Here is a 16,849-nt window from a genome sequence, read left to right as displayed (position 1 = left end):
TTATAAAGGGATGAATTCTGTTTTAGCTCTTTGAAGCTTAAAAGTAAATCCTGTGTCAATACAGCAGAAAGAACCATTGTAAACACATACACACATACACGCACATGTATTGGGGGGACAAGAAATCCCATTTATGATTGAGCCTCCACAGAATTGCGTTTATCTCTAAATGAATTATTCATCTTTAAGTGAACCTTTGAAAATAAAACTAAAATATGTATTTCTTCATTTTAAAACTTTGTTTTCACAAGTAGCTCTTTTCCCATTTAATGCTTTAAGGGGTTTGGCAAGGGAAAATCAACAAGTCCTTTTTTCCATCCGCAGACTGTTCAAAAACTCCTTGGGAGACTTCACCTGGTGCCCTACAAGGACAAAGTTACCTCTATGTGTAGTTACGGCACAAAAAGAAAATTGTCTACTGCACTGGCCTTGATAGGGAAACCTTCCATTCTGTTGCTGGTAAGAGAATCATTGTGAAAAAGGGCTACTGCCTAATTAGAATCACATATCCAATTGTGTGTATAACATTTCATTATCATTATTGCAATAAGCATTTACTGAGGTCTCATTATGGGCTTCCCTGGTAGCTCGGCTGGTAAAGAATCTGCCTGCTATGCAGGAGACCTCCATTCGATTCCTGGGTTGGGAATCACTATGTGCTGGTTATTTTGTAAAGCACTTCACATATACTGTCTCATTAAGGAAATTTATACCAGGTAATTTGTTGCCATAATAATACGCCCTCAAAAATATTTTTTGTCTGAAGCTATGGCCCAGGTAATTTCCGAGGAAACATGGGAATAGGAAGTAGCTGAAACAAATTCAGGATATTCAGATGAGTAAATAAAACTATGACAGAATTTGATTCCCAGTTATTGAAGGAATCAGTTCTATTGGTAACTGATCAGGTGAATCAACACATTTCCCAACTTCTACTAAAAAGGAAATATACGTTTTTAGGACAATGTGTTCTGCTAAAATGTTATCTCCTTGTCGCTTAAAAACATGAGTTACCTAGCTTGAGATGTAATCTTGAAAATATGCCATTCAATTTTATCTGAACTTTTTGGAAGCAAGAAATACATGTCATGTTAATATTTTGATTAAAAGCTGAAAAATTAAATTGATCACCTGAAAATATAAGTTACCCTAGGGGTGACATAGCATTATGTTCCCCAAGCCAAACCTTGTGAAAAGTGTTTATTTCAGAGAAATAAGCTGCCCTTATTTTGGAAGATCCCCTTCATTCAAGGACTTCGAAACTTCAAAAGAGGCTTAACTATGCAATAAGATCACCAGTTATAAATCACCACATTATTTCAGGGATTAAGTAACATAGAAGATCAAATCATTTAAACTGCCCAGATAAGAGTAATGCATAAGTCCTCTCTGTATAATACCGGAAGCATATAATGCATTATGTTCCTGCCAATTGACACTCATAATGGAATTCTATTGTATAAGTGTCCCTTAAATTGAAGAAAACAATCCTTAGGCATCCCTATGAGATAATAGATGTTAAGTACTTTAAAATGTTAAAAGGCTCTATGCAAATGTTATACATTAATGAGCTGAACTGAAATCAGGCCATGAGAGAAAGATACTATATATTTTATATATATATATATATTTACTATATATGCCATTGTCGTCAAAAATAGGGACAGTGACAATATAATCTTTACTGTTTCCCCAAACTAACACTCATTTCTTTCTTTAAATTTCAATTTAACCTCTTGGTATAAAAATAAGCCTCTGCTGATCCTATCTGCATACTTTCCATTGCAGACATATATTTTTAATTTTTACTTAATCTTGACTTATAGTTTGATTTTTTAATCGTCTGTCAGGATCTATTATTGCTTGTTTAGGTTCTCCATTGCTACATTTCTAATTTTATGCCTGAAAAATTTTTCAAAACGTCATTTACTTTAAAATGTAATTTATATATTTCTATTTGGCATTTTCTGCAAATCTTACTTTTATTTCCCCAAGGAGTATTAAATTTCAATTAATAACATAAAACTGAAAATACACCTCAATCATATTAACAAAAAAATTGCATTCTCTGTGCTTCACGTGGCATATTATCTATCACTCACAGGCACAATTCTACCATCAGGAGCAAGGTAGCAATCTTGTTGATGTAGCTTCAGATATATATGTGATGATATAGTATTAAATATCAAAACTCTGCCCTTGTCAGTAATTGAAGCAGATACTTTTCCAAAGAAATATAAGAGACATGTGTAAAGTAACAGAGTGTCAACTTCACTGAGACACTTTTTAAAACAGATTGACAATTTAAAATGATTAATTCTGAGCTTTTTGACAGCAGCAGAAAGAAGCCCATTAAGAATAAAACAAGTTAGTCACAGGACCTTGAAAAGTGATTTCTGTTCTAGGCAAGTGAGATGCAATGATTCATGTGAAGAACCTCATCAAAATTTAATTAATTTGATAAATTCTTCTTGTAACTTTCTATTAAGGATGAGCCAAGCTCTGGGATGGATCCTAAGTCAAAACGGCACCTCTGGAAGATCATTTCAGAAGAAGTCCAGAATAAATGTTCCGTCATCCTCACTTCTCACAGGTGAATTGGGTGTGGAACTTTAGAGTCAGATGACAGACGACAGGACATAATCCTGTGTAACATATACTGAGAGTGAATTCCACAATTGGATTGAAGTATTTTATGTTCATAGTCAAAAGCAAGTCAAGAGGATTTCCTGGTGAGATCCCAGCTCTTGTGGTGGGACAGGCCCTAAGCAATCTATTAAAAAAATAAATTTTCCGTAACTTTTGACCCTCTTAACTCAATCATTCCTCCCTATTGCTTATCACATAAAATTTAGCATGTTTTGGCTTAGTATGCAAGGGCCTTTTATTATCCAACCTCATCTAACTTTCTAGTCTTTTCTTCCTATCAATCAGTCTAAGTGATTTGTGGTTCCACATACACACCCTGCCCTTTCCTATCACCATGCCCTTTCTTTGCTGTGCCTTCTACTAGAGTTGGTCTTTACACAAAATCTTTCCAAATTCTAATCTTACTAATTCTTTAAGAACTAGTCCACAAGCCTCCTCCATGAAGTAGACCCTTCCGATCAACTAAGTAAAAAAGCTACTGAAGCTTTTTATCTGTGCCTTTCTTATAAGATTGGCCTTGTATTAAGTTTATCCTTTCATTATAATGATCATATAGTAGAAAAAGAACTAGATGTGTTTAGAACTGAGACTTATTTATATTCTATATACTAACCTTGCCCCCAAGCACAGTATATGTTCTGAAGCCAATCACTGATTTTCCATTAACTTTTGTGTTTAAGTGGACAGGGAGATACCTAAGATCTCAAGATGATACATAAGATCTCCTCCAGTATCATAGTCCATGAAGTCAGAATTATATAATCAAGTACAGGTTAACTGGTTATAAATACAAAAACATAAAAACCAACTGAGGGACTTCCCTGGTGGCCCAGTGGTTAAGACTCTGTGCTTCCATTGCAGGGGGCACAGGTTCACTCTCTGGTCAGGGAACTAAGATCTTGCAGGCTGTAGGGTGTGACCAAAAAAAATAAATTTATAAAAAAGTCATCTGAATATTGAATATAAGGCATGATGAAAACAACTTAGATTATTTTGGAAATATTTCTTACGAAATGTAGGTCTTAAGTCAAAGCTTGAAAGAGCTTGAAAGAAATACTGTTTGATAGAGCAGCAATCCAAGTGAGCAAGATGGCCTCAAGTTTGAAAAGAAATAGTAATAAACCCTATGCGAAGACATTTACATCATATGTTAAAAGATTTTTTTGTCCTTCAAAGGAAAAGACAGTTTAAGGGACTCAAATATTCAAACAGTATTTCTAAGGTGCCATAAAGAAAAGAGTTAAACTTATGCTTATGAACTTAAGCCAATTTTCTGTGCCCAGAATGCTGACATGATTCTGCCTTTCAGCATGGAAGAATGTGAGGCTCTCTGTACAAGGTTGGCCATTATGGTGAATGGAAGGTTCCAATGTATTGGATCATTGCAGCACATTAAGAGCAGGTAAAGAACAAATGCACTGTTTAACACACGGTGTAGCTGATCTACCAGTGGTATACTTGCCTTCAAAGATTATCTCAGCAGCCTATCCTACAATGCGTTGTAAAACTGGAATGGAGAAGCTAACCATTGATTCACTTTGAAGTTAAATAATAGTACTGAGGATGGAATGTTTTTTAATTAATAACCCCAAAACCTAGAAGGCCTAAAAGCTAATGATAATGATAATATAATAATGCTGCTGCTGCTGCTGCTGCTGCTAAGTCGCTTCAGTCGTGTCCGACTCTGTGCAACCCCATAGACAGCAGCCCACCAGGCTTCGCCGTCCCTGGGATTCTCCAGGCAAGAACACTGGAGTGGGTTGCCATTTCCTTTTCCAATGCATGAAAGTGAAAAGTGAAAGTGAAGTCGCTCAGTTGTGTCCGACTCTTTGCGACCCCATGGACTGCAGCCTACCAGGCTCCTCCATCCATGGGATTTTCCAGGCAAGAGTACTGGAGTGGGGTGCCATCGCCTTCTCCTAATATAATAATGATATGATTATTATTCCCCAACCAAAATACTCTCAGAAGTAGTTTCAAGAGTTAACTCTGTAACAAATTAGATCTTGACAAGTACATGAAGGCATTGATTTTTGTCTAGTATGTTCATTGTCATTTGCATAGGCTTTCAGTAAGCTATTTAACATATTTACTACATTTAAAACCTTTTAACCAAAAATACATGGGGAAGATGTACATAAATATCCTACTATCAAATTAAAATTAAATTAATATATTTGCCAGAGTACATATGCATTTATACATATCCATGTTAATCTTCAAACACCATGACATTCCTTTATATCTTTATCTGTACAACAGCTTGAGTTTCTTATAAAACAAAGTTGACCAAGATATGAAAAAAGGATGAAAAAGAACTTATATGTTATTCTCAGAGAGTCTGCTGTAACTGGTTTATAAACACTACTTTTGATGAAAAAGTATAAAGTATAAAAGTTCACAGTTATATTGGTTTATTATTTATTTTTAAAACCCCAATGATTTTAATCTTTACAGTTGATATGAAATCTTCAATAACTTGCCTCTCAAGACCTTCTTTGCTTTAAATTAGAAAGTATTTAGCCCCAAAATTGACATCAATTCCTGGTGGCTTAGATGGTAGAGAATCTGCCTGCAGTGTACAAGACCCAGGTTCAATCCCTGGGTTGGGAGAATCCCCTGGAGAACAGAATGGTACCCATTCTAGTATTCTTGCCTGGAGAATTCTATGGACAGAGGAGTCTGATGGCCTACAGTCCATGGGGTCACAAAGAGTCAGACACAACTGAAGGACAGAAGACACACCAATTCATGGATGCCAAAGAAAGCCAAGACTTTATGTTTTGTTTCTAATGCAGCTTTGTCCAAAGGATCTGACTTTATATAGTGGTAGAAATAAAAAGTCATGGCAGTGCACTATTTCCTGTTTGCAACATGCCCTGAACTTTTTATGGCAAAGTGATAGTCTTTGTATAGGAAAAGAGCCTGTAATGGTCAGCTTGGGTCCTGTTTCATTATCTAGAATTCCAGAAGAGCTATTTCAGCAAAACATAACTCATATTGTGTTTTGCACTTCTTTCTAGGTTTGGGCGAGGATTTACTGTCAAGGTTCACGTGAAGAATGCCAGGGTGAGCATGGAGGCCCTCACGAGGTTCATGCAACTGCACTTTCCAAAAACATACTTAAAAGTAAGTAAGAGATTGACTGGCTTTGATAGTTGTAATAGGGTAGTGGATGTTTGTTATTTTCAAGTTGACCATACCTTTATTATTCATCTTAATATATTTATTAGTTCAAGATGGTTAAGATATTCTGAAGCACACTTAGTATGAACAAATAAAATCTTCAAATTAAGTTATTTATTTTTGTAGCTCCTTAAGAGTATCATAGTCCTTTTACCTACAATTATTTATTCCTCACAAAGGCTTTATGACCATGTTGTATTAGTTTTCAGGTTGGATTGTACACTTAAGTAGTTTATTGGTTATATATTTTAGAGAAGTGAGGGATGACAGATACATATGACCAAGGGCTTTTCTTCTTAAAAAAAAATAATTACAGAGTTCCTGTCTGTATGTCACAGCTAGAAGACATTATCTCCTTTGCTTTCTTCACTTGAAAAATAAGCCAACAAAATTTTGAGGAGAATTGCTTGGAAATCAAGTTCTTTAATCATACACTACCTTAGACATCACTCAATTAATTTCATCTTACATATATGTATTAACAGAATGGGCACATACAGATGTATACACATGAATCTCACATAATACACATTTAAATGCACTTGACAAAAAAGTTATAATTATATCATCTTTGATGTGCAGGTAATTTGTACAAGATGATTATAGCAAATAATTGTTTTAAAACGAAAATCAGGTATGGAATGATGAAAAGAAATTAGAAGACTTGGACTGAGATCCAGCTCTACCTGTGTGATTCCAGCAAGAGATTTAAAGTCTCTATGCCTCATATTCCTATTTTATAAATACTGTTGACATCTACTTCACAAGACTGGTGTGAGAACTAAATGATAAAATGTCCACAAAGATGCTTCATGAACTGTCAGGCACCATATTAACATAAAGTGATTCTGGAAAGCAAAATAGAGAGCATTTTTAAAAACAATTCTTCTATCTCTACAAAATACTTCTGCCTCAACCTCTGAAATCTAAACTAAGTTCTCCAGGAAGAAATAGCTTTTTCGATTATTATCAAAGACCATTTGCTATCATGTAAATTAAAATCAAATTTAAAATTAAAGAATGCTTTATTTTTGCATACATTGCATTGGTCATAGTGCTTTTCCTTTCAGTGAACTTGAGATTGTATTTGTCCTGGCCTGTTCCTCATGGGACTAGAGTTTACAAGACAAGCGCAGTGATGGTAAAAGTGTGATGTCTTCCTATGTAGACCATTCTCTACAAGTATATGATGGTTTCCAGATCTCTAAAAAGGGAGATAGCAAAACAATAATTTGAAAGTAAAAATAAGTAAGATGGCCTGACTGCAGTGATACGTGTGATGTAAACACAAATCAATGAGAGGGGCTAGACAGTAAGCAAAGGTATGAGAAGAGGGGTTTCCAGTAAGTACCAATCTTGATCTGACCCATATAGGTTACAGGGGTTGATTATGGAGTAAAAAAAACATCCTGACCAAACTAGTTTTTAGGAAAGATTATTCTAGCTACTTTGTACTGGAACATATCAGTATCTATATGGTTTCTAAGCTTCTGAAGAGGCTGTTGCAATAACTTAGATATGGAGTGATAAGTATCAACTTAATAATATTGATGGTGCACATCAATAGAGAGAAATGGTTAAATTTGAGAGTTATTTTAAAGGGAAAAATAAATGGGACATGGTAATTGATAAAATATTCAGAAAAGCAAGATGTTAAAGATACTCCAAGGAAATAAGAATAGAGTACTAAGTTGATGGTAATACTATCGACTAAATAAATTGAAAAAATTTTTAGAGTTAAGAGAGAATGTGGCATTATTTGAATGAGATTTCTCCTAGACAATGCTTTTGAAATCTGCCAACTTAAGCCAATATAAATTGAACAACTAATCCTTAGCCTTTTAGAACAATTCTAACATTAAAAAAAAAAAAGAAATTTCTAAAAGTTATCTCTGAAAAAGCTTATGTGAACTTATTGTAATCTGACATCAGCAATATCATTCCACAATATTTTTTCTAGGCAAGACTATAGTCATTTTCTAAGTATACATGAATGTAGAATGTTTTGGAATTTTTATTAGCTTTTTAATTTATTTTCTCTCAGACATTCACAAAACTTATCTCTTCTTTGAAAGCTGTTAGCTTCCAAACATACACATTTTTCCAGTTGAGCTATTTCAAATCCTAAAAGATTATGCTATTAAAGTGCTGCACTCAAAGTGCCAGCAAATCTGGAAAACTCAGCAGTGGTCACAGGACTGGAAACGGTCAGTTTTCATTCCAATCCCAAAGAAAGGCAATGCCAAAGAATGCTCAAACTGCCACACAATTGCACTCATCTCACATGCTAGCAAAATAATGCTCAAAATTCTCCAAACCAGGCTTCAACAGTACATGAACCATGGGCTTCCAGATGTTCAAGCTGGATTTAGAAAAGACAGAGGAACCAGAGATCAAATTGCCAACATCTGCTCCATCATCAAAAAAGCAAGAGAGTTACAGAAAAACATCTACTTTTGTTTTATTGACTATGACAAAGCCTTTGACTGTGTGGATCACAACAAACTCTGGAAAATTCTTAGAGATGGGAATACCAGACCACCTGACCTGTCTCCTGAGAAATCTGTATGCATGTCAAGAAGCAACAGTTAGAACTAGACATGGAACAACAGACTGGTTCCAAATCGGGAAAGGATTATGTCAAGGCTGTATGTTGTCACCCTGCTTATTTAACTTATATGCAGAGTACATCATGCAAAATGCTGGACTGGATGAAGCTCAAGCTGGAATCAAGATTGCTGGGAGAAATATCAATAACCTTAGATATGCAGATGACACAACCATTAGGGCAGAAAGCGAAGAACTAAAGAGCCTCTTGACGAAAGTGAGAGAGGAGAGTGAAAAAGTTGGCTTAAAGCTCAACATTCAGAAAACTAAGATCATGGCATCTGGTCCCATCACTTCATGGCAGATAGATGGGCAAACAGTGGCAGACTTTATTTTTGGGGTCTCCAAAATCACTGCAGATGGTGACTGCAGTCATGAAATTAAAAGACACTTACTCCTTGGAAGGAAAGTTATGACCAACCTAGACAGCATATTAAAAAGCAGACACATTACTTTGCCAACAAAGGTCCATCTAGTCAAGGCTATGGTTTTTCCAGTAGTCATGTATGGATGTGAGAGTTGGACTCTAAAGAAAGCTGAGTGCTGAAGAATTGATGCTTTTGAACTGTGGTGTTGGGGAAGACTACTGAGAGTCCCTTGGACAGCAAGGAGATCCAACCAGTCCATCCTAAAGGAGATAAGTCCTGGGTGTTCATTGGAAGGACTGATGTTGAAGCTGAAACTTCAATACTTTGGCCACCTGATGCGAAGAGCTGACTCATTTGAAAAGACCCTGATGCTGGGAAAGATTGAGGGCAGAAGGAGAAGGGGATGGCAGAGAATGAGATGGTTGGATTGTATCACCGACTCAACAGACATGACTTTGGGTAAACTCAGGGAGTTGGTGATGGACAGGGAGGCCTGTGTGCTACAGTCCAGGGGGTCACAAAGAGTTGGACACAATTGAGTGACTGAACTGAACTGAAAGAGCCTCTTGATGAAAGTGAAAGAGGAGGTGAAAAAGTTGGGTTAAAACTCAACATTCAGAAAACTAAGATCATGGCATCTGGTCCCATATCTTCATGGCAAATAGATAGGGAGACGATGGAAACAGTGGCTGACTTTATTTTGGGGAGCTCCAAAATCAATGCAGATGGTGATGGCAGCCATGAAATTAAAAGCGCTTGCTCCTTGGAAGAAAAGCTATGAACAACCTAGACAGCATATTAAAAAGCAGAGACATTACTTTACCAAAAAAGTCCATCTAGTCAAAGCTACAGTTTTTCCAGTAGTCATGTATGGATGTGAGAGTTGGACTATAAAAAAACTGAGCACCGAAGAACTGATGCTTTTGAACTGTGGTGTTGGAGAAGACTCTTGAGAGTCCCTTGGACTGCAAAGAGATCCAACTAGTCCATCCTAAAGGAAATCAGTCCTGAATATTCATTGGAAGGGCTGATACTGAACCTGAAACTCTAATACTTTGGCCACCTGATGCAAAGAGCTGACTCATTGGAAAAGCTCCTGATGCTGGGAAAGATTGAAGGCAGGAGGAGAAGGGGACGACAGAGGATAAGATGGTTGGATATCATCACCAACTCAATGGACAAGAGTTTGAGTAAACTCCGGGAACTGGTGATGGACAGGGAGGCCTGGCGTGCTGCAGTCCATTGGGTTGCAAAGAGTCGGACATGACGGAGTTACTGAACTGAACTGATCATTTCCAGAGGAATGAATTTCAGTGTTTCTTAGCTCTTGGTCAAGTTATGTCTAGTCTACTCAGTATTACCTGACATTGAGAAATAATTTTTTTTTCCCCCTTTGGTTCCCACAGGATCAGCACCTCAGCATGTTAGAATATCATGTGCCAGTCACTGCAGGAGGAGTAGCAAACATTTTTGATCTGCTGGAGGCCAACAAGACTGCTTTAAATATCACAAATTTCTTAGTGAGTCAGACTACTCTGGAAGAGGTAAGTTGGATACCACGGTCCATGTACACAATGTCACATTAATACATTCTGATTATTTATTTAAAAAAAATTAATTGTACATAATTATTTCTTTTTAATGACCTTCAATTTATTTTTAATTGAAGCAATATCTAATCTTGCACCTGAAAAACTTAGCTTAATTTATTTCTAAGTGTATTTTGGGATGTTATAAAAAAATGTGAAGAGTTAACTAATTTTAATGGAGAAAAAAAATTTTTTCCTTCTCTAGATATCTGTACCCATTAGTTGCCGGTATATGTAAAGCAACAATTATTTTCATCTATAAAAGAAACAGCTGTTAACACTTTCCTTCCTTTCTCCTTGTAATGTTTCTTAAATAACATTTCTATTGATTGGCTTCCTAGATTAGGGGAGGATGGGGTTATCTAGTGAGATTTTGGTGCCAAAGCTTTAGATCTGCTAGATTCAGGCAACCAAAATGATAAATGCAGGATCCTTTTGTTTCATTCAAATCATCTGTCTTAGTTACACTTATATACAGTAACTGGAGGCTTCATGGAGCATCCTCCTTCACCTTTGCACTGTTTTGGTTTTATACAGTTCAACCAACCTAACATATAGAGCATCTGATTGTACCTGTCACTGGATAGGGCCTGAAAGGGAGGCTAAAGTGGCCTCCAAATCTTGCTGCATCTTACAGAGAGTTTTATTTATGGGGAGTTAAGGCAATTATGGCTTTGCCAACACAGATTTATCCTTGGACTTGTAACCAATTATCAGTATCATGTCTCTCAATGTTTTCTGGATGAATCTGTGACTAATAGAATTAATGATTTTAAACAAAAGTCATAAAGGTCTGCCTGTTAAATAGTAAGCATAAGGAACATAATGTGATATTTGTATACAAATTTTATTTCAGTGTATTAACTCTTAAAACTAGTGAAATTTCTCTCAACATCATCATAGAGACGTTTGATAGGAGCTTGGATTGGGCTCCTTATTTATACTTGAAAGGTACTGATACAGATCAAACAGACGCAAGTATGTGGCTATAGGTATTCAATTATAGCTTTAGATTTTATCATTTATTATGATTGTAAATGTAGTTATAGGTACTATTTTCAAACCCCAGTTACATTTCAATACCTAAAGGAAGGATTCCTAGTGAGAGTTTGTGTATATATTTGGATGTGCCCCTATGAAATCTGAGGCGCTAGTGGTAAAGAACCTGCCTGCCTGTGCAGGCGTCATAAGAGAAACCACCAGTTTGATCCCTGGATCAGGAGAACCCCCTGGAGGAGAAAATGTCAACTCTCTCCAGTATTCTTGCCTGAAAACTCCATGAACAGAGGAGCCTGGTGGGCTACAGTCCACCGAGTCACAAAGAGTTGGACACAACCGAAGCAACTTAGCACTATGAAATCTAGTTTTCTTTTTATTTGCTCTCCCATTGTGCACACACCACACATATGCACACCCCTTATTTCTTCCTTTGGTTTACAAGTGCTAATGGCTTCATTTCCCTTGAAAAAATCAGGTTTTCATCAACTTTGCCAAAGACCAAAAGTGCCATGAAACTGCCGACACCAGCAGCCAAGGATCCACCGTGAGCACTGATTCCCAAGACGACCAGCTGTAGACTCAGTACCTCCAGAAAATCAGTCTCAGCAAGTGGCCGATGGCTTCACTTTGGGGAAGAGGCACAGAAGATACAAATTCCTCAAAATATTTAATCTTAAAGTATTATACTGTATTGGAAAGTTGCAACTGTGTAAGACTAGCCAGTAACTATAAATGGAAAGTTTTCTTTCTAAGGTCAGTGAATGTTTTTGCTACTGAAGAGAATTCCTATCTGCTTAACACTGTGAGCATGCTAATGTGTAAGTTGCTGACTCTTATGCAAAGGTGAAACCACTGAAGATGAATGTCTTAATTTATTACTTTCAATAAAATGACAGCTTAAAAGGCATGGTTATGAGTAGTTGAAAAGTAAGAGTGGAGAAGAAAAGGTAACTTGGAGAAGGTAGAATTGGGAAAGCAAACAAAATAATTTCTTTTCAGAAAATAACAGAATGGACATCATCATGAATACATGAATCTGTTGTGAGGTCTAAAGTGCCAAGGGCCAGATTAATTAACCTTGGCAGTAAGGAGTGGGCGCAATGTCTAGAGTGTGTGTGTGTGTGTTATTTTCAGTACCTGTAAATAGATGGAGACTTTACTGAACCCCCCAAAATGCCTTTCTACAAGAATGTTATAGGAGGGCAGTTTACCCTGGTGGTAAACAGAACTACAATGTATTCCTGCACCGCCTTGCCAATAGTAAGGCACAAGGCAGAGCAAGAAGCTACTTGCTCTTCAGGGGAAATGGACGTGCCAGCTGGGTGGGTACAAGTCCTGAAAGACAACAGAGAATTCATGTGCTGCTGGCAGGCAACATTTTTCAAAACTGTTCTAGAAAGCTTCATATTCTGGGTCTTTCTGCCGGAAATATTCCTGGGGAGGGAAAATGAATATGAAGATAATTTTCAGTTAATTACCCAGCTGACCCAGAATCATATATATGGCTATAGAATAGACTTTGTAATAATGCCAAATTATATGGCCCTCGGGGAAGGTACTCTATGTAATGTGTGTGGGGGAGGAGTGTGTGTGTGTGTGTGTGTGTGTGTGTGTTTGTCTGGCTGTATGACTTGTCAGCTCTAGTGCAACTGTTTCTGTTTTGAAAGTCAATAAAGTCAAAATTTAGTAAAAATAATTCATGAAGCCATTTTATTTGTTAGAGAAGATCCAGAAACTTAAAAATTGGAGTCATATGGATGGCAGTGTCCCATGGGACCTAGCTACTGCTTACTTCACCTTCATCACTTTCTTTCTCCTCCCCCTCTTTAGGGTGTAGCCATACTGCTGTCTCTGATTTTTCCAGTGCACCAAACTCCTTCCTCTCCCACGCCTTTGTGTGTATTTTAGTATGTCCCCTGCTTGAAGTGCCCTTCCCCCACAATTTGTCCCTAGCTAATGCACTTCAGAAATGCTGTTCTTTCTCAGGGAAACTCCTTTCCCTAACTTTTCAGTGTAACTCCCCAGTTCTAAAACTGTATTCTATTGTACTTCCTAACTTTCTTTTGACTACACTAAAGGCTTTGACTGTGTGGATCAGAACAAACTGTGGGAAATTGTTAAAGAGAGGTGAGACTACCAGACCACCTTACCTGCTACTTGAGAAACCTGTATGCAGGTCAAGAAGCAACAGTTAGAACCAGACATGGAACAATGGATTAGTTCCAAACTGGGAAAGAAGTACATCAAGGCTATATATTGTCACCCTGCTTATTTAATTTCCATGCAGAGTACATCATGTGAAATGCCAGACTGAATGAATCACAAGCTGGAATCAAGATTTCCAGGAGACATATCAATAATTCAAGTATGGAGATAATACCACCCTAATGGCAGAAAGCTAACAGGAACTAAAGAGCTTCTTGAGGAAAGTAAAAGAGTGGATTGAAAAAGCTGGCTTGAAACTCAACATTCAAAAAACCAAGATCATGGCATCTGGTCCCATCACTTCATGGCAAATAGTTGGGGGGAGGGGACGAAACAGTAGCAGATTTTATTTTCCTTGATTCCAAAATCACTGTGGATGGTGACTGCAGTCATGAAGTTAAAAGACACTTGCTTCTTGGAAGAAAAGCTATGACAAACCTAGATAGTGTATTAAAAAGCAGAGACACCACTTTGCTGACAAAGGTCTGTATAGTTAAAGCTATAGTTTTTCCATTAATCATGCACAGATGTGAGTGTTGGACCAAAAAGAAGGCTGAACACAGAAGAACTGATGCTTTTGAACTGTGGTGTTGGAGAAGACTCTTGAGAGTCCCTTGGACTGCAAGGAGATCCAACCAGTCCATCCTAAAGGAGATCAGTCCTGAATATTCACTGGAAGGACTGATGTTGAAGCTGAAGCTCCAATACTTTGGCCACCTGATGAGAAGAGCTGACTCATTGGGAAAGATCCTGATGCTGGGAAAGATCAAAGGCAGGAGAAGGGGACAACAGAGGATGAGATGTGTGGATGGCATCACCGACTCAATGGACATGAGTTTGAGTAAACTCTGGGAGTTGATGATGGACAGGGAGGCTTGGGGTCCCAAAGAGTAGCACATGACTGAGCAACTGAAAAACAACCACAACATGACTTACATATGTAGTGTATCATCTATTGAGTATAGAAAGTTAAGCAAGTTTTTTTTTTTAACTTATTTTTTCTGAAAATCTGACCAAGGAGAGAAAATAGGCTGTCATAGTACAGTAGATAGTCTAAGATGGTCCCTAATTATCCTCACCTCCTGTTTTCCTGTTCTTAAGCTATCAATTCCCTTAACTGAGTGTAGACAGGAACCATTTCTTATGAAAGTGATTACTTACACACAGTTGTAATATTTTTCTTGTTGGGAGCCTCTCTCCCTTATGGCTTTGATGAAGTAAGAGACCATGTTAAGGGGGCCACTTGGCTGGAAATTGTGGGCAGCCTCTGGCCAACAATTGACAAGGAACTGAGATGGTCTTCAGCTGACAGCCAGCAAGAAGCTGAGACCCTCAGTCTGACAACTTGCAAGGAACTGAGTGCTTCCAATAAACATCCAAGTTTGAAAATAGTCTCTTCCCCAGTTGAGTATGCTGATAATAATCCAGCCCTGACAAGCACCTTGGTTGCAGCCTTGTTTGATAGCATTTTCCCTCAAATAATCCTTCCCAAAATATGTACCTTAAGCCATCACTCACTGTAATGTATAACTAACAATCCTATTTACCCTAGCTTTCAAGATGAGCTTTCTCCCTCTCTCTCTCTTCTTAAGGTGCTCAGTTCAGTTCAGTTGCTCAGTCGTGTCTGACTCTTTGCAACCCAATGAATTGCAGCACACCAGGCCTCCCTGTCCATCACCAACTCCCAGAGTTTACCCAAACCCATGTCCATAGAGTCGGTAATGCCATCCAGCCATCTTATCCTCTGTTGCCCCATTCTCCTCCTGCCCCCAATCCTTCCCAGCATCAGAGTCTTTTCAAATGAGTCAACTCTTCGCATGAGGTGGCCAAAGTACTGGAGTTTCAGCTTCAACATCAGTCCTTCCAATGAACACCTAGGACTGATCTACTTTAAGATGGACTGGTTGGATCTCCTTGCAGTCCAAGGGATTCTCAAGAGTCTTCTCCAACACCATAGTTCAAAAGCATTAATTCTTCGGCACTCAGCTTTCTTTATAGTCCAACTCTCACATCCATACATGACTACTGGAAAAACCACAGCCTTTACTAGATGGACCTTTGTTGGCAAAGTAATGCCACTGCTTTTTAATATGCTATCTAGGTTGGTCATAACTTTCCAAGGAGTAAGCGTCTTTTAATTTCATGGTTGCAATCACCATCAGCAGTGATTTTGGAGCCCAAAAAAATAAAGTCTGACACTGTTTCCACTATTTCCCCATCCATTTCCCATGAAGTGATGGGACCGGATGCCATGATCTTAGTTTTCTGAATGTTGAGCTTTAAGCCAACTTTTTCACTCTCCTCTTTCACTTTCATCAAGAGGCTCTTTAGTTCTTCTTCACTTTCTGCCATAAGGGCGAGAGGAGCTACTCCATGTTCAAGGTCAGAAGGGGCGACCCCTTGTCGGGGGGAGATACCCCTTGTCCAAGGAGATACCCCTTGTCCAAGGCAAGGAGCAGTGGCCGCACTTTGCTGGAGCAGCCATGAAGAGATACCCCACATCCAAGGTAAGAGAAACCCAAGTAAGGCGGTAGGTGTTGCGAGAGGGCATCAAAGGGCAGACACACTGAAACCATAATCACAGAAAACTAGCCAATCTGACCACACAGACCACAGCCTTATCTAACTCAATGAAACTAAGCCATGCTGTGTGGGGCCGCCCAAGACAGACGGGTCATGGTGGAGAAGTCTTAAGATGTTAATCCTTGGTTAACTTTTGTCCATACTCATGCCACTGTAGTAAGTCATCAAGGGTTGTCCTCTGCATCCATCTATATTTCATCAGCCACTGATGGACTAATCTAGTTTAATAATAGCTAACATATAAAATATTGCATATAATTTCATATTTATGAAGCACCCATATTTGGACCTCACAGCAACCCTAGGGTTATTGCACCAAGATGCAGAAATCAAGTCAAGAAATAAACACAGTGTATTCATTTATGGTAGCTAGCTAAAATTTCTGTCTGATTTAAAGTCTTTCCCTTTTCTGATTTCTGAGGTCCTCTTGCTGCTATTCCAGGTTGTCTCTGAGGTTGTCAATGACTGTGACTTTGCTCCATCTCAGCAGTTAAGGTGGGCACATGACCCAGGATGGCCAGGTTTTTCGTGACCACTTTGATTAGCTTAGAGGTTGACACGTGACTCCAATAAAATGCGTCAATCATCCTTGAATTAATATTTAAATTTTGGGAGAGAGAGTTTCTTTTCCTGGGATTGCTAAACTAAGTGGAAGTGAGTCAG

General features: G+C 38.0%; 1 protein-coding gene across 2 annotated transcripts in view; it reads left to right on the top strand.

Annotated features, from left to right (window-relative positions):
- Positions 1 to 12,305, top strand: part of ABCA12 (ATP binding cassette subfamily A member 12) — a 182,923-nt gene extending 170,618 nt beyond the window's left edge. For both annotated transcript variants that reach the window (XM_081583043.1, XM_081583044.1), the window contains exons 48-53: positions 325 to 459; positions 2,490 to 2,593; positions 3,959 to 4,051; positions 5,673 to 5,778; positions 10,217 to 10,354; positions 11,874 to 12,305. In XM_081583043.1, coding sequence (XP_081439169.1) covers positions 325 to 459; positions 2,490 to 2,593; positions 3,959 to 4,051; positions 5,673 to 5,778; positions 10,217 to 10,354; positions 11,874 to 11,975 — 678 coding nt within the window. In that variant the 3' untranslated portion in view covers positions 11,976 to 12,305. The remainder of the gene's footprint in view (positions 1 to 324; positions 460 to 2,489; positions 2,594 to 3,958; positions 4,052 to 5,672; positions 5,779 to 10,216; positions 10,355 to 11,873) is intronic.
- Positions 12,306 to 16,849: the final 4,544 nt, after the last annotated feature.

This window comes from Giraffa tippelskirchi, chromosome 3 (assembly GCF_054371585.1).
Source record: "Giraffa tippelskirchi isolate mGirTip1 chromosome 3, T2T-mGirTip1v1.2.pri, whole genome shotgun sequence".
NCBI lineage: Eukaryota > Metazoa > Chordata > Mammalia > Artiodactyla > Giraffidae > Giraffa > Giraffa tippelskirchi.
The sequence above is the reverse complement of the archived record's forward strand: the minus strand, read 5'-3'. Positions and strand labels throughout refer to the sequence as shown.